Here is a 17,835-nt window from a genome sequence, read left to right as displayed (position 1 = left end):
TGTCCAGAAAAAATTACAATGATTCTTCATTCTTCCTCCAGATAGCATCTGTCAAGGTATTTCTTCAAACCTCACCGGCTTTAGGTTATTCTAAAATTCATTGCACCACAAAGAATAACAAAGGAAACTATACTTTTCAAACTGTAGCAAAGGATCATCTTTGAAGGCAACTTTTCATAGTCTAAAGATTCCCATTATAAAATGTTCTTTAAATTAACTGCTTGATTTTTTTTTCATTAAAAAAAAAAACTAGTGATGGGATAAATTCATCTCAGATATTTACTCGTAACATTTTTATGGTGACATAAAACTTTAAATAAATTGAGTTTCAAGGACTTGTTAAGACCAATGCATGTTTTCAAATTTAAAAAATACTTAAGAAATATTTACAAACCACTTCTAACAAAACTCTCATATCATCAAGAAGATTTGAATCCACCACCTTACAAATTATAGACCAATTTCTTATCAATTGGATCAATTTTATTAGTATTTGCTTGCAATTTAGTTAATCCCCATAGATGATGCCATTTCTAAAAATCAAACTTAAAACTTCTAAATAAATTGGTATATCTCTCTTCCTAGTTGAGTTAAGTATCCATTGGTTACAGTCTCCGTCCTTCGTCAGACGCCATTACCAGTATAGTTGCTTCATGCTTGTGTTTCTGAGTGCTGAAAAAATTTGAATCTAAACTCATATTGCCCATACAAATAAAGCCAAGAAGCTGAGAGAATTTGAGGTAAATTAAGAATAATTTTGCTCGCTATAGAGCTCAGGTATTTATGGCCACTTCTTGCGGGAATTACAAATTTTTATAACGACTTCCATATTTGAGATTTCTGGGTATTCCAACTTTCCAAGCAATGTCGAGTGAGATCAGAAGTGCAAATTTTCAGGTACAACGTTATCAGCTAGTATACGCATGTTTTGAATGTGACTATGTTTGATGCAAATTAAATGTCCGGAAAAAAATTACAATGATTCTCCATTCTTCCTCCTAATGGCATCTGTCAAGGTATTGTTTCAAACTTCACCAGCTTTTTTTGTTTTTTGGACAAAAAAAACTTCACCAGCTTTTCTAAAATTCATTGCACCACAAAGAATAACAAAGGAACCTATACTTTCCAAACTGTCACTTCATGAATCTTCCTCTCTTGTTCCAGTGACAAATGAAGCAATACTTTTCTCATAACTAAATCAATGAAACGCAGATAGCTGCACAGGAATTTAAAACTTGTACATTCACAGAGTATGAAAGTTATAAAGAACCTAGAAAAAGGGTTGTCACCTCAATGAGTTCGATTTGTTACAAGAATTAAACAGGACTTTGTAGATACGTTGTCATTCTTTGATAATGTGCTATATGAGATGTATTAGTATAAATTTCCATCAACATGCATGTTTCTTCCTAAATAAGTGATCAGTTACTACAGGTTTATAAACTACTTTCAGAATTGTTATCTATAAATGTTGCAATTGTGAACACGAGAGAAATAAAGCATATTTCCAATGAAAAGATCGAAGAAATGTAAAATAGGCACAAATAATGGAAGGAAATGCAGCTGATAATGTTATCTGGAAAATTGTCTGGATAATAATATTCAGCTGATAACATTTACACTTGTTTTGCAGGGACAAATTGATAGAAACCAAGGTAAATCTTCAGAGACACATTGAGTAGTATGGCTACGTTATGTTTATACTTGAGTGGGTTGGTTTTTCCAACTTAATATATAGCTTTCTAGGGAGAGTTTTTCATGATGCGTTAATTGGTATCAGAGTTGATGGTTGACTGTTTTCGAAGAAGATTGCATGTAGAGGGTTTAAATAGATCAATGGAGGACTTGGATCAGCATGTGAGCAAGCAGAGACGTGTCATATAGTGGGGCTGCCAAACTCTAAGGATGGCCAACTGATGGAGACTAAGGCTATGTTGGATGCTTAGTCCTACTGACATTTAGTGATATGAGCTACCTCATGAAATATTTAAGCGAATTGATTCTCCTGCTTCGAAGGTTTTTGAGGAAAGCCTAACCCCACCACTCCACACTTGGTTCAATTGATAAAGGAGTTACATCAATTTAACCAAAGGTCTCAAGTTCAAGTTTTGAGAATGAAGCCATATTAAAATATAGGAGAGCTTGCTATATGAAGATCTCACAAGTATTCAGTCAAGATTAGTCTGGGTCTCATTAAATCCTTTCGACTCGGGTTGGGAAGGCCTAGGATAATGGTTGCAATATGCAAAAATAAAAGGGCTCCTAACCCCTTAGGTGTCCATCACAAAAATTGAAGATCTTCTTGACCTCATAAACACACGCATCGAAACAAGCTCAAGATAATTCTATTACGCACAAATGAGCACTTGCCACTGCAAAATCCTTTAGCCAAGAGCAATTATCCTATGATCAATCATTGTTCTATGGACAGTGAAATTTATCTGTTAGCTTGTGCCTTGGTCAACACTAGATGGCTGACATACGAAAGTCCAAAATTTTGCTGGCAAGTTTGTTACTGAGAACAGGCAAGTTTAAGGGATGCACATACTAAACCTGAAACTATTTGTTAAGGATAAATAGCAATTGTGAAAACTGTAATGATAGCCTCCACAATATTAAACCACTTTCAAATTCACTAACCAAAAATGCAATAGTAAGTCCAATTACTCTTTTGTTTTTCAGTAGAGACTTCTTTTCCAGCAAAAGTCCCCTGAACCTCCAGAAAACATGTCATCTACAATGGTAATATCTTTATTTTCCAGCCACAACATTTTTGTGCAGAAAAGTAAAAATGCCATAGAAGACCTTAATAGGAGGATTACAAGTACCAAGGTATGCATTCATCTTGAGTCACATTGGTTACAGTTTAGTTACATGATCGGCATCTATGGGTAACAATGAATGCATTGTTTCAATAAAACAATTAGACCTCATTTCTCTAAGCAATACATCAAGTCTAAGGAATGAGATACACGGTTTATGACTTGTGAATAATGCAGAACAGATCTATTATATATATATATAGACAGATTTATTGATAATGCATTAAATTGAAATTGAGAAGTTAATGTAACAGGAAATTGGCCTTCACAAAATACCATCACAGACAGCCATGCCAATCCTTCCGGGAGTAAACAAGATGATTACCCTCTTAATAGAATCCATGGTGAACACTTGACAATTTATCAACCACATTACATTAAATATTTATACTTGCAGACTCGGAAATAAACTGTGATCAGCAGATAAACAAATATATAATAAGACAGCCAATTGAGGGATTATGGTCCTTTTCAAAGATCAAAACACCAACCTGAGATCCTCAGAACTAGCAATCACTACCATCCATACACAACTCTAGTGTACCTGTCCTTGAGCCACTTGAAGCTCTTCCTGAAAGACCCTTTAAGTTTACCTTCAACAGTATAAACCTTGTAACTAGCAACCCTCTTCTTCCTCTGCAACTCTGGATCACTGATGCTCCAGTTTTTGGAAGAGGAACTATTAGTGGACTTGCCCTTCTTGAACTTCACATCGTTGACCCCAATCTGGTTTTGGGTGGTTGAAGGAGGAACAGAGGATGAGTATGAAGCACTGTAGCAACGGAGATCTTGCATGCCATGGAAGCCGCCGGTGGAAGCAGTTCCGGTGCCGGTGTAGCTCTCAATTTGATACCTCCCATCAGCGTACGATTTGGATCTGAAATTTTCCATGGAGACGCCCAGAATTCAAAACCCTCCGGCCTAGAGGGTCAAGATTCTACTTTGTCCGAATGGGGTTCTGCGAAAGCAGCTTCTACTTCGCTTTGTTTGGTATGAATTAATTTTCAGCGAAGAAAAATTTATTCAGTTTTGACTTTCAGAAGGGCGCTTTCTTTCGGTTTTGCGTCGGTCCATGTTCCTCACATAGAGAATAGCATTTCGTCTTGTCGTCTAGTTTATAATTTTTTTTTAAATTATAAGGTCACAGTAAAACTGTATAAAAAATTAAAATTTAATCATATTTAAAATTATACAATTTTTATAATTAGTTCATCAAAAAATATAATATTAAAAGTATCTACTCTCATATTATAAACTAGTCATATTTAGTTTATAATTTCATATCTACTCCCATATTCACTTATTTACTGCTGCTCTCCTAAGCTAACTATTGGGACCAAATTTTAACATTTTATTTAATCTTAAGTGACAAGACTGATGTAATTAGCATTATTTACTTAATATCTTTTTATATAATTAAATAAAAAATATATTTTTCATATATTGATAATTTTAATGATAAGGATTTATGTTACAATAAATAATTTATAAAAAATATATTTATTTTAATTTAATAAAAAACAAGTACTTTAAATATATAAAGTCAAGTATATAATTTTTTTAATATTACATATTATAAAATAATTACATGGTTGTTAATTTTTTGAATGTTATCCCTCCCTACTAGTATTAAATTGGGCAACGAAGACAGCTAAGATTATTGAGATTGCTAAATCAACGTGGATTTCAAATATTTGAGTAGACGTATGCTCAAGGCAAATGAACGGAAGGGTATAATTGCTACTTCTTTTATTAAAAAATATAAAATATTTTTAATAAAACATTGCTTTTTAATAAAATAATTATTTATTTTTAAACTAACTTATCTTTTCATATTTATTCTCATTAAATACCCTATAATAAATAAAAATTTATTCAACAATGAGAGTACTTTTAAAAAAAGATAATGATTACACCTTAAAAGATTAAAAATACTTTACATTTTTAAATATTCAACTTCTTAAAAAATATCTTACATTTTTAAACGAAAAGAATATATTTTTTAGTTCATGAATGGATTACTTTACACCACATTATATTATAGTATATAATACTCAATACTCCTTCAAAAGTAACTTAAAGATAAATACAGTCTTTAACTCTAACAAAAATATCTTCTATTTAAATTTTTATACAAAAATAAGTATTTAAACTAATAATTTTTAAATAAAAATATAACTGAATTAAATTATTGGATAACTATATTTTTTTAAAAAATTCATTTTAAAATAAAAAAGTAGTTAAAAAAACCTCAATCACATTGTCAAACAAGGAAGGTTGTCACCAAATCCAGTCTCTATAAATGCAAAACGCAACAGCAGCCTGGTTTTGCAATTAGCACCTCGTAAGGTGTGCTCCACGAGATGGTAAGCAAGAACGCGGAATTAGAATAACAAAATTCAATCGGCCATGAAAGACGATTTTTTCCATTTGATGTTGGTTTACAATAATTAAAATTAGAATACGAAAGGACAAAAAACATTGATAAAGGTTTTCAACATGTTGAAACTCTACAGGAGGGGCAAGGCTAAACTCTTATAAGTTCAAGTCATAAACTTAATTACCTTAAAATTAATTATTTTTTAAAACCCAACTTTTATTTAAAAGGTTTAGAGTTAAATCCGTAAGTCAGTTTTTATTATTTATTACTTTTTTCCATTTAAAAAAATTAAAACTTTTAATTATAATATTTCATATTTTTAAATATAAATTATAATATTTAAAAATTAAAAATAAATAATAATAATTCTAATTTCAAAGTATAAATATATATTATAAAATTTAAATTCAACTTAAAAATTAAAAATATTCATTTTTGAAGGATAAAGCCAAAAAAAGTCTAAAAAGGCACCTTAAACAAGTAATTTCAAAGTTTAAAGTTTATCAGTGTTCAATTTCAAAGCTTGATTTCTCAAAAAAAAAAAAATAATATTTTAAGATTTGAATCTTTATAAAAATGAATTTAAACATGCACCCGTAATCCTTATCCTTCTGGCGCTAGGAGTAGGAAAAGTTAGTGACTTCGGTTTTAGAACATAGAAAGTCCATTTTCTATTTTTTTTTTCCAAATCAATCCCCCCATTCCCCAAAACTTTGCCTTCTCGTCATTAATGGTCCTTCGACATTACCCTTAACCTAGCCCTTTTTAATAAGAAAGAAAGACACCCGCATACCCACGCACACAAACGCATCAACTATGGGCTTAACTCAGAGACCTTTTCCAAGTGAGAAAGGTAATGTTTCAACTACCTACCGTTGACAAGACAATCTCATCGTTAATGACTGAGGTGGTGGCTTTTAAAGCTGTTTTTAATGGTGACTGGTCCACCCCAAGACTCTCATTAGTAAAAGATATTGCAAATCTTTCATTATCTAGTCTTTGGGCAATGTTTCTTGTAACATGTCGCCGTTATTTATTATTTATCAGGAGAATTTGGCAATCATAACAAAACGAAGATACTGAAGTTAAGGAATTTACAACTTCACCGTTAGTGGTGAATGAATACCACTTGCACAGCCACTTTAGTTCTTTCCATTACCTTCAAATTTGCCTAAGTGCATTTATAGGCAAAATTGGCAGATCAAGCTGAGTTCAGAAGAAACGCTGCGGAGATCAAAAGATGAGATTACCGCAAAGAAGCTTCAAATTACATGGAGCCCAGAGTAAATATATTGCCAAAAGATAAAAGGAGGGCCAGAGGTCTACAATTTCACTCTATGGAAGTGAAAAGCTCATCATTCACGTGCATGGAATGCTAGCTTAGTCAATTCCCTTATTCCTGTTCATCAGGTCATGGTAGTATAATAGTACACACATTGGTTGACCAAGAATACTGAATATGAACCAGAAAACCATATTTCCAACCTGCCAAAAAAAAAAAAAACGATAGCAATGAATCAAGTTGAGTTACGGACATGTGTGCTTGTAATATTGATGGACCAGAATGATTAAATAGGTGTCAGAGACGCACCATAGAGTTTGTAAACTTATTTTGCAGGTAATTGGTGATCAAGACCAAAGGAACCTAAAAAACGAAAAATACAAATACTAGTGTCAAGCGAGCGAAACTAAAATAAAGATGGCACCATTACCAGTAAAAACAAATAATCTAGCAAAGATTCAACACAAAAAAAGAGAGAGAATTACACCTAAGCCCCTCACAACACAATTAAATATCACAAAGTCCATGGATAAGTTAGCATAGCAAAATAGTTGTCACCTTGTTTTATTGAATTGTGCCGTGGAGAATCTAAACATAATTCTCCCTAAAGAGAACAAACCTTCTTTTCTTTTGGTCATGGAAGAACAAAAAAATTAAAATGACTTCATCCTTTTCTTTCAAGAAAAGATTTTTTTCCTTTGGGTGTGGTGTGGGAGGGGGGGGGGCAGAGGCCTCTTTACCTGGAACATGATTCCAATAAAAGCCCACAACTTGAATATGTGGCAGGGAACGGCAATGCAGAGCTGCACCAGATGAAGAAGTCATGAGCTGAATTGATCAGGTGTCTTTATAAATAAACAAGGGAATAATACCTGCATATTTACTTCATTTGGGAGCAAGGGGAGCTATACGTCATAATAAGTATATACTTCATTTGGGAGCAAGGGGAACTATACTTCATAATAAGTTTGCAGTGATATCAAACAAATGGCTATTTATTAGTTACCATCATATTAAAAAATGAGTTTTCCTTCCTATCACTCCCACAACATGAAATGACCATCCCTCCTTTCTTTCTTTCTTAATTTGATTTCGTCTCTCTCCAAATACCTTCTCTACTTAGCGTCTCCAATTATCCAGCCAAATACAGCAGAAAATAAAGAAATTGAAATTAGAAAGTAGGATAATGTGATAATTGAAGACATTGGCACTCTCCCCAACTCTTAACAACGCATCATGCAGACAAGTAGAATAGCCTTTAGAACATAAGGTCAAAAGAGGAAGAGAAAGATGAGTCGCATACCTCATGGAACACAGCAGATACAAAAAATGAAATCAGAACAGCAACACCCTGAACAACATGGATTACATGCCTATTACTATATGCTTAGAAATCATAAAAGCAACACATCCATTAACAATGCAAGACCCAAACATCAGCCAATGAGAAACAACTCCATTAATAACGGATATGCTAGGAAAAAAAGCGGGAAGAAAAACTAGAAGGTTGTAGAACATGAAGAAAACAAATTAATTCAGCTGCTCTCCCATGTTGAAATATGTAGAAAATACATTCGAATCTGCATATTTTTCTGTTTGGATTAAACAGTAAACATTATCTTATTCAATACGATTAGAGAACGTTATCCATACTTTAATTCTTCAAACATATCACAAATACAATCAGTCCATCAAAAGACATATCATATCATGCTTCACACACACACACCCACACACCAACCCCCATTTCAATTCGATAATAATCAAAATAAATAGGGCAAGGCAAAATGAGATGGTGAACATAGAGTGACTATAAATGAAAAGCTTTTCAGACAAATGAAAACATATTTGAAATATAAGTTCAGACTGTAAGCTGAAAAAGAACAGATCACCTTGGGTATGCCATGCCTTAAGCATGGAAAATATAGATGCCGGACCATCCATGTGTGCACAGGCTGTGGTCAGAAAGAATTCCCACAGTTACATAGTACTGGATTAGAACAGTGCCAAAAAATAACTGCTGATATCTACTATCATGGTTTTAGAACCACTCATTAAGCAGTAGAAGGTTCGAAGATGTAACTTCTCTTCATTTCTATGTTTACAGAGCCTTCAATAAAGTAGCCAACCGTTGATCCTATTGGCATGGCAATCAGCTTGCAATCTCACTTTAACCAAAACTGGAAGTATGAGTTGAATGATTTGCTCATTGAATAACATGCATGTAAATATAAGTTAAATAGATGGATAAGGTGTTGTTTACAGTAATGGATTAATTAAGTTGTTCTTTTATATCGTTTACCCTAGTCCCTTTTGTGGGAAATTAAAACTGATCAATATTTACCCCAAGTTTTAATGCAAGATAATCTTTCTTTTATGTTAATAAACAAAAAGGAATTAAGGGTTACAATTGAGATTGTGTTTAAAACCAAAATCTTCGTTTACTCACAAATTTTTATGAGACTAGATGCGAGACTCAATTTCTCAAAATTTACAAGAATTTAAATGACATAAAAGTACTTACAAACAAAATTTTCAAGATCAAAGTAGACTAGTTCAACTCATATTAGCTGGATTTAGACTCAACATGCAAGGAAAATAAGGAAACAAATCAACCATAAAATACATAGCCACTATCTAAGTCTTTAAAATTATCAAATATTTACAGACATAGAAACCTACCATATTCCACATTCTCCAATACTGATGACAGCAGCAGCACAAATTCAATCAACAAAAACAAACATGTCATTTCCTTTCTAGAATGAACATAACATCAATATTTTATGACAAATAACCTACTTCTTCAACAGTTTGGGCATTCCACCAATCTTTGTAGAATTCACGATCACCAAATCGAAGAAGCTCTGCGAGAATATTTAACCTGCATTGCAACATTGCTTGCAAGCATAAAATGTCTCCAAAATAAATGCTAATAACATTGACATAAAAAAAAAAAAGACAAGTACTTAAGTGCATGTGTGCACAAAAAGAAAAAAAAACAGACCTTTGTAATTAAATAAGAAACGAAAAAGAGGAGAAACAAGTTTTACAAGTCGCAGGAGGATAAAATATTCACATGGAAATAACATACAAACTCATTGACACAATAAACCTCTACCATCCCTCCGAGAACCAATTAAAGAAAACACGGGTGGTGCAGCAAATAGATTCCACAAAGACACATGTTAAGGAGCATGTACTTCAGACAACATAGTATCAACATGCAAAAAATCTTAGATTTTACCATCAATGCAGTGGTTATTCGGATGGCTGAGCGGAAAGGTGCGTATCATTTAAAATTTCTGAGAAAGCTTAATGGATCAATAAGTTGCAAACACTTAAAATAGTCATGTGAGAATTGCTAGAGCAAAGAAGTGAAGGTTCCATGATTTCTAGTGCATCTTCTTCAAAATCTGAACATTTTACTATAAACTAAAATCCTTCAAAATATGGGGGAAAGAAGACAGCATGTTAAATTGCATGAGGTAGTACTAACATACATCTAGACTACAACAAAAATGGAATACATACCAAAGGTGAAAAAAGCAGTAGAACATGCAGAGCCACACATATAAATTTGGAACAGAAAGCTTCAGAACTCTCTCGATGGCATATAGAAGGTTTCCCTTTAAAGGATGTTGAGAATTCTGAACAATTGGATTAATATACTGCAGAATTATATCACCAAACCAATGTCAGAATATTTTTAGAATTACATAAAAGAAACTAGAGAAAAAAAGGATGCGTGATAGTATGCCAAACTTATGAACAATTACTGCTTACTTGTTCTACTATAAACCCCATGACTCCGGTGAATATTATCAGTTTAACAACTTGGCGAAACACCCATCTCTTTCGTATGGAAGGTGTGCGAGGATAGCTTGGCTATAACAGCAAACCATTGCATTGGAGATAACAGAGTAGAATGTATGTGTGAGTGAGAATAACATCAGGACGATTACCCCCATAACAAAAATAATTGACAAATGAAATTTATGTGCAGTTGCATTGGGTGTAGATAAATGCAGAATGAAGTCAACAGCAAAAATTCATTAATGAAAAGTAAGTATCAAGAGCAAATTGAAGTATGTGTAACCTGTGAATTTTTTCAAAGGACAAAGAAAAAAAAAACAAAAAACAAGCTCAGTATTTTCAAAAAGCATCAGAAATGGTAAAATTGGTTTACATGTTAGTGAGGGGAGAGGGAGGGGGTGGGGACAGAGCCCCTTTTGTGGAACTGTAGTCAGTGATAACTGATCAAATTAATCCACATGAAAATTTTTACCTAAGGTACATGGTACAAGCAAGTGATAAAATTACAGTAATTACTAAGATGATATAGCAATATCACAGTCAGCATGCACTTATCTACATATGTGGTGCAAATGATGTGGTACATAAAAAGTGATGCCAGAACTTCCTATGCAAATTTGAAGCCAAAGATATAGGTGTAAAAATATCTTCATGGTAGTGCCATCCATCCATTCTGTGAGATAACGATGGAAGCAAATATCCACAAGTGAAGTCAAAGTCAAATGTAAAATATGGACAAAATTTTTGTGCCACATATACATATACAAATATATATATATATATATATAGATCATTTAGAAATGCCAATACCTGGTAACACAATGTAGGAGCAACCATGAAGTAAACCAAGCTCTTGAAGCTTACGGTATAAGAATACTCCATTTTCAAATTATTGGGTGATTCCTCTCCCTATAGCAAAGGGAACATTTTGGATAAGGGGAAATACAGTTATCCATCACTCACAAAAAAGAAGAGATTATTCTAATGTGTAGGCACCCAGAAATACCAAAGGAATATTGGAGAAAGCAAGCTGGTTGTGTTTCTTATAAATGCATCGCAAATATTGTGTTGTGACATGTGATTATATCTTAGTAGTGCAGGAATCTAAAGTACGGTTTAATCATGCTGGATATAAAGGAGGGAAAACAGTAGCAAAAACTGATGGGATGTGATAAACATGTTTTCATCTTAATTTTAATATTTTTCATTTTACAGAAAACAACGTTCTGTAATGGTTATCTAGAAACATACAAACAGACCTTTGATGCTACCTTTTCAATTGATCTGCTCAGTGCTCTTAAATCACTGTTTGTATGCGCATAGGATACCAGTTTTAACCACACATTGCAAGCAAATAACATCAATGTGACAGCTGATAAAATTGCTGAATCACACCTGCGAGGGAAAAACAACAAATCATTATACTACAACCACATGACTGATATGGTCAAGCATCTTAGTCAAGTAGGGTTTTGTTTTCTTTTTAATTTTGTAGCTGATTAAATTCAATACAATTTTTTTATCATCACATGGACGTCTTCACCATATCCCAGATAAAGCAAATCAAAACAGGCACAAATGAAGCCACTAATTTGGTAATCATTTTCAGTATGCAAGCAAGGAATTGAATGTTCTCATAGTTATTTAAGGATCAGTAAATGTCACACGGCTGTTAAATGAACTCATTTGGCAGATGATACTTTAAGGATCAGTAAATGTCACATGGCTGTTAAATGAACTCATTTGGCAGATGATACGATTTCATATTTTGTTTCAACAGGTCATGCTGTCGGTCCAAAAAAAAAAAAAATTGGCAAGGCTGCTTGTATATACCAAATCACCAATATGGATAAGGAAGCAACTTAATTGTTTTCAATTTTTTGGGTTGGCTTGTCCTTATGTGTTTCAAACATTAATTCATCAGAGGACTGTATCCCTTATCATATGCTACAACAATAATCCATCCAAAATGCTCACATTGACCAAAGTTTCCTAATTAGAGGAAATTTACCAACTTAGCTCACTTCCACTGAGAAAATGAAGAGCAAGTTTAAATTCAAGCTCTAGAATCAATTTTGAACTTCAAATGAAATAATGATATGGACCTGAGGATTACTAAGACTGGATACAAGACTGCAGCAGTTGTAATGAATATATGAAATGAGATAATAGCCTGCAACCAAAATGTATGTAGTAAAGTTAGGATGAGATGTTTTGATTGAAAAAATGACACTACAACTAACCATATCCAGAAAAAGCAATAAGTTATATGACAAAAAAGGAATTCATTTGGTTTCACAATATCTTTTTCCTTTGTGACATAACATAAGCTAACTTGTCCACAGACTTACTGGTTCAGATATTTGCTTTCGTTGTGCAAGAATTTCCACCAAATACGAAGCAATTGGAAATATTGCAAGTGTAAGACTGTAGAGGAAGCACAACTTTAGTTACATAATGGCAAACAATATTTGAAGAAGTAATTCTTGGCAATTTATTCAATGCATATTTATTTTTTAGTGAATTCATCAAAATCATTACCAACACATGAAGAGCGGCCAATCTCTCAATGATTTTGAGCTAAACCAAAAGCCATACTTGATCAACAAACCATACTGCAAAAAAAGAAAAGAAAAGAAGAAAAGAAAGAAAGAAAGAAAAGAAGGGCGAAATTAGACGGAAAAAAATTAACTGCATTGAACTGTGAAGGAAAAGCTCCGTAGGTGAACGCACAATTATACATCAGTATGAATATCGGGAACAAATGAAAGAGTCAAACCTTCATTAAATTCTCAATTATAAGTCTGCTGTTCACCGCAACAAGCACTACTATACAGAGATTCAAAAGGCCCGCATGACTCTGCAATCGATGATTAAGCAATATAAAATTTATTTTTTGGTAATATAACAAGAAAGATCAGCCCAAATGATGAGTCATAGGACACTAGGTTCATTCAGTAGGTTGTAAAACATGGTTTTTCCCTCTTGATGTAAAAACTGATCAGATTATCGACTTCTGAGCAAAAGCAATCACATAATCACTTTAGTTAAGCATAGGAGCTAGTTTTGGCAATCTATTCATGCGTTAAAACTGTTCAACATTGTCCGTCATTACGCCGTCAATACTGCATGTTGAATAACAGTTCGATGGAGTGAAAAGAAGAAAGCGATTCCTTTGTCAAAGAACATTAAAGCCAATCAAAAGTGCTCTCAACTAAACCGTTGACCACCAACTAAACCTGAACCATTAGTTCTAAACTAACAAACAGCGCGAGAATTAACTGCCACAACCTGATGGAAGATTTTATCGGAGCTAAGCGGACTTTCCTTCACTGTCCTATGAACTGGAACCGATGGACGGTAAAGGAATTTCAGCGCAGAGATGTCCACCGCTTTTTCTCGATTCGCATTAACAGCCGCGTTGTCCGCCTTCACGCGATCCTTATCTTCCTCAACGCTCTTGGCGGCGGTGGCGACGAAATCCTTCGAGCTGGAATCTCTAACCATATCTTCCTCAGGAATGTCTCGTTGTAGCGACGAATAGTCAAACAAGCCTCCGACAGATGGCCTCCGGCGCAAAATAGAACGGCGGAGGGTGTCCCAATCGTTCTTGGCCCCACCAGAGGCGTCCTCACTCTCATGCACTTCCGATTTCACCATCGGCGAAGAGCAAACGACCATTACTACTACCAACCGCAGAATTTGTTTATTAATTCCTCATTAACATAATCATCACAGAACCAACAAAAAAAAGCAAGTGTGATTATTAACTGAAAATGGAGGGAGGGAAAGAATATATATACATACATATATAGAAGGTTAGGTTGCGAATCGCGATCTTGATGAATAAAGAAAGGCTTTGGAAGTTAGAAAGAGTTGAGAAGAGAGACTGTAGATGTTCCTGTAATCATGAGCGAAGGAGCATGGCCTGGTCGGGCTTTTGACAATTGCGAGTTTTAGATTCTGTTCGGAGGAGTGGGATAAGTTTCACCGTTTCGTTGACAGTTGACACGTGACCCGCCGTGACCGTTACTGTCATAACTGTAACCAAACAGGCGCGCTTCATTTTTGCGTGGCTTCAATGCTGGACATCAAGTTTTTGCATCAAATTTTTGACAGAATTATCAATAAAATGTCATATCTAACAAAGTTCATTGTGCTTAATAAATGAGGATACCTAAAGTAAGGTGTCAACTTTTTATGGGATATGAAATATGGATTAGTATTAAAATAGTTAAAATTTCAATATTTGTATATATTTAATCATTTAATTTTAAAGCTGTTATTTTTATTACCAAAAAAAAATACATTAAATTTTTAACTATTAAGAAAACATTTTTAAATTTTCATTATTAAGTTTAATTTTTTTAAAATAAAAATAATTGGTATAAAAAATAATCATTTGAAACTAACAGTGTAAGAGTTATGGTATTAAAAATATAATTTATAAATTAAGAAATTAAATTAAAACTTTATATAAAATTAAAAAAATTAAAATATACTATAACCATCTAACCCCTATTTACAAGAAATCAAGTTCGGCGTACTTAATAATTGATGATAACTATAAAGTAAAGTGCCAAGATATGGGATATGGATTAGCATTAGAATAGTCAAGATTCCAATCTTTTTTTTTTCTTTAGTCAAGAAATCATCTTGAGAAAACTATCCACTTTTTGGATGTAAAATATATTAGTAAAATAATAAATGGAAAAAAAAAATAATTGAGCACCTCTAAAAAGCTATTAGGAAAGACACAACATGTAATTTTATCATATTTTATTATTTGTTCCAATATATATTTTTCATTGCTTCAAGTTTTTTTTTTTCGTATGCTATGTTAGCCCCCTGCTTTTAAATTTTTCCCAAGAGACGATGATATGGCTCTATTTGTGTTAAATTATCTAACATATAACTAACTGTATTAATGAAGATGCTGAATGTTTAAATTGAAATAAGTTGACGATGCTTTTTAATTAAGATGATTTTGGTAATAGCATTTGTCAATGTTAAAAAGTGATTTCTCGTCATTATGGGCTAAACTTTTTACTCTTACATGTCAAATACCTTCATCAATTTTTTTAAACAAATTAAATAGCTTGAAAGTTCCACATATGATGCTTAAGTCATGTAAATCTTTGCCCTTTCTTCTTGTTTTTTTTTTTCGACATCTATCATTATTTTAACATTTAGCACAAGATTTATCATTGTTAAGTACACTTCAAGTAATTTAACATTGTTAGTACTATATCATCGCTCCCTTAAGAATATTTAAAAGTAAAGGAACTAACGTTACATATGAAAAAAAAAATAAAGAATCTTGAAACATTAAAAAATATATATAAAAACCAATCATAAGATATGATAAAATTATAAGGACACAAAATATTATTGTTGTTGTTCAAGACCTTCAATTTGGGAAATTAATAAAAGACTAGAGTTGGAAATTGAGGGAAAAAGATGTATGTGTTTCAATGTGTGCTTAGAAATGAAGTAGCATCAAAATAATGTGATAATAGCTTTGTCTCGAGTATCAGAAGTTGCAAAAATGTTTTTTTAACAAGTTTTTGAACAAAAAAATAGAATAAAATGCTCCTATTAATGCTTTTGATGTTGGAAATTATGCAAAAGAGTCAAAAAATTCTCTTCTGAAAGGTTAGAAGTGACAAGGGATGATTTGAAAATATGTCCAGCTAATTTGATGTTTCATAAATTATTAATTAGAAAGTGCAGTGTAAGCATGGTTTGATTGCAGTCATATCAATAAAACGTGAATCAATAATTGATCACAAAAGCATTAACTTTGAGATAATGAAATTCTTAGTCCATCTTAATCCATCAAGTTTGTCTCAATTATTCATTTAATTCTTGAGTTTAATTTTTATTGTTGTGGTTCTTTAAATTTACTTCAATTATTAATGTGGTATTTATTATTTAAAAAGAAAATAACACTATTAAAATTTACCTACACGGATAATAAAATATTTATAGAAGCATTGTAGATTAATGAAAAGAAATGCAATTATTTAAATAAAAAAAGAAAACTTATATTTTTAAAAACAAACAAAAATAAAATGTAACATAATGGACTATATTAATCAAAATTAAACTGATATAAGAACTAATGTAATAATTTAAAAAAATGTAAAAGATCAAATCAATAAAAATTAAATTTAACATACCAAATCAAAAACTAAAACAAACTTAAAAAAAATTAAAAGTTTTATTATTTTAATTTTTTTTTTTAAACTATGCTTGTGCTGTTGGCCAGCTTGAATTAAATGAGTTGACACGGCAGTAATGTAGCAAGATTTTGGTCCGTTTGTCTCCTTTATTGCTCATTACTGGGGGCAAAATGACAGCATTTATGATTAACTATCCATTTATGGTGGCAACGACAACATTTAGGATTGTCGTTTATAGTATATTGGCCCTTCCTTACACGTCTTTGATTGTCATTCAGTCGTTTCGGTCCAAATTCCAGGAAGAAGTAGATTCCCCCCATTACTGTCCACTATGCCATCTGCACCGTTAAAGCTATCTAACGGTTCTAGATAAATTACTGCCTAAATTAATAAATAAAAAGCCTTCATTATTCTCCTTTGCCTGCGGACTACTTCCATTTTTATATATAAATATTTTTAATTAAATTATATAAATTAATAAAAATTAATTATTTAATTAAAAGTATAATAATATTTTAATTTTACATTTAATTATTATAAATAAAAAATAAATTTTTTTAAAATAAATTAATGAGAGTATTTTTTTTTTCTCTTTTTAATTTAATAAAGTTATAATTCTATTCATTAAAAAAATACTAACAACTTTTTATATTTAAAAATAAAAAAATTTTAAAAGATCTTTTATATATAAAAGTACTAAAGGAACAGACATTTCAACCTACTTTTTTTTTCTTCTTTTGAGCAACAATCGCTGAACTATAATCAATATAGACCCACTAGATCTCATATAGGGATAAGATGACTCAAAATATTGCCTTCTCCAAAGAGATTTTTTTTAATTCTATTTAAAAATTATTTCATTAAATTTTTATTGTAATTTTTTCATTTAACTTACATTAACTATTATAAAAAAAATATATTATTAAAATATATATATTTAATAAAAATAAGTTTAAAAATTTATTAAATTTTTAAATGGAATTAATAAGTTTTAATTTTTTTAATTTCAATAAAATATATTAAAACAAAAAAAAATAAGATTTTCATTTCTTATTAGTTCATTTTAGGTGCTTGCTATGTCATTCACTAACACACTCCAGGCAAGGATGAGAGCAAATAAAAGCCTAATCTCACTTTATAAATTGTATTCTATTATAAATTATTTTTTAACATGTTTTATTAAAAAAAACTTAATTCTTATTTTAAAATTTAACAAAATTTCACATTTACCTTTAATAAGAATATAAAGAATTGTTTTTAATAACTTTTTCAGCATTTAACAAAAGCAAAAAAGTAAAAACAAATATAAAAAAATGATAAACCTTATAAATAGAAAAAAATCAACATTCT

The 17,835-nt window shown here is 31.7% G+C and overlaps 2 protein-coding genes across 10 annotated transcripts; both read right to left on the bottom strand.

Moving 5' to 3' along the window:
- Positions 1-3,030: 3,030 nt before the first annotated feature.
- LOC129319861 (uncharacterized) lies at positions 3,031-3,883 on the bottom strand. Its single transcript, XM_054964950.1, has one exon. The coding sequence runs from the start codon at positions 3,711-3,713 to the stop codon at positions 3,339-3,341; it is 375 nt and encodes a 124-aa protein (XP_054820925.1). The 5' UTR covers positions 3,714-3,883; the 3' UTR covers positions 3,031-3,338.
- Positions 3,884-6,254: 2,371 nt separating this feature from the next.
- LOC129320147 (diacylglycerol O-acyltransferase 1A-like) lies at positions 6,255-14,284 on the bottom strand. 9 transcript variants are annotated; one of them, XM_054965366.1, is made up of 17 exons: positions 14,072-14,280; positions 13,592-13,986; positions 13,080-13,160; positions 12,842-12,915; positions 12,652-12,727; positions 12,406-12,473; positions 11,560-11,695; positions 11,111-11,209; positions 10,271-10,372; positions 10,019-10,155; positions 9,287-9,368; positions 9,167-9,187; positions 8,377-8,439; positions 7,788-7,835; positions 7,225-7,287; positions 6,794-6,847; positions 6,255-6,687 (listed from the first exon to the last, which is right to left on the bottom strand). In XM_054965366.1, the coding sequence occupies exons 1-17, from the start codon at positions 14,103-14,105 to the stop codon at positions 6,583-6,585; spliced, it is 1,638 nt and encodes a 545-aa protein (XP_054821341.1). In that variant the 5' UTR covers positions 14,106-14,280; the 3' UTR covers positions 6,255-6,582. The 9 variants fall into 9 exon arrangements, with proteins under 9 accessions (XP_054821341.1, XP_054821342.1, XP_054821348.1 ...); XM_054965367.1 differs by having other exon boundaries at positions 13,592-13,983; XM_054965373.1 differs by having other exon boundaries at positions 14,108-14,280.
- Positions 14,285-17,835: the final 3,551 nt, after the last annotated feature.

This window comes from Prosopis cineraria, unplaced genomic scaffold, assembly GCF_029017545.1.
Source record: "Prosopis cineraria cultivar Desert tree isolate PC_DT_omini unplaced genomic scaffold, ASM2901754v1 PC9, whole genome shotgun sequence".
Taxonomy (NCBI): domain Eukaryota; kingdom Viridiplantae; phylum Streptophyta; class Magnoliopsida; order Fabales; family Fabaceae; genus Prosopis; species Prosopis cineraria.
Note: the sequence above shows the minus strand (reverse complement) of the source record. Positions and strands in the feature narration are given on the sequence as shown.

Bases quoted from the DNA above. Each gene is read 5' to 3' on its own strand.
- LOC129319861 (XM_054964950.1), bottom strand. From the start codon at position 3,713: ATGGAAAATTTCAGATCCAAATCGTACGCTGATGGGAGGTATCAAATT.
- LOC129320147 (XM_054965366.1), bottom strand. From the start codon at position 14,105: ATGTATATATATTCTTTCCCTCCCTCCATTTTCA. The intron at 12,474-12,651 runs GTAAGTCTGTGG...TTTTGGTTGCAG, and splicing joins GAAAGCAAATATCTGAACCA to GCTATTATCTCATTTCATAT. The intron at 7,288-7,787 runs GTATGCGACTCA...CATCTGGTGCAG, and splicing joins TATCTGCTGTGTTCCATGAG to CTCTGCATTGCCGTTCCCTG.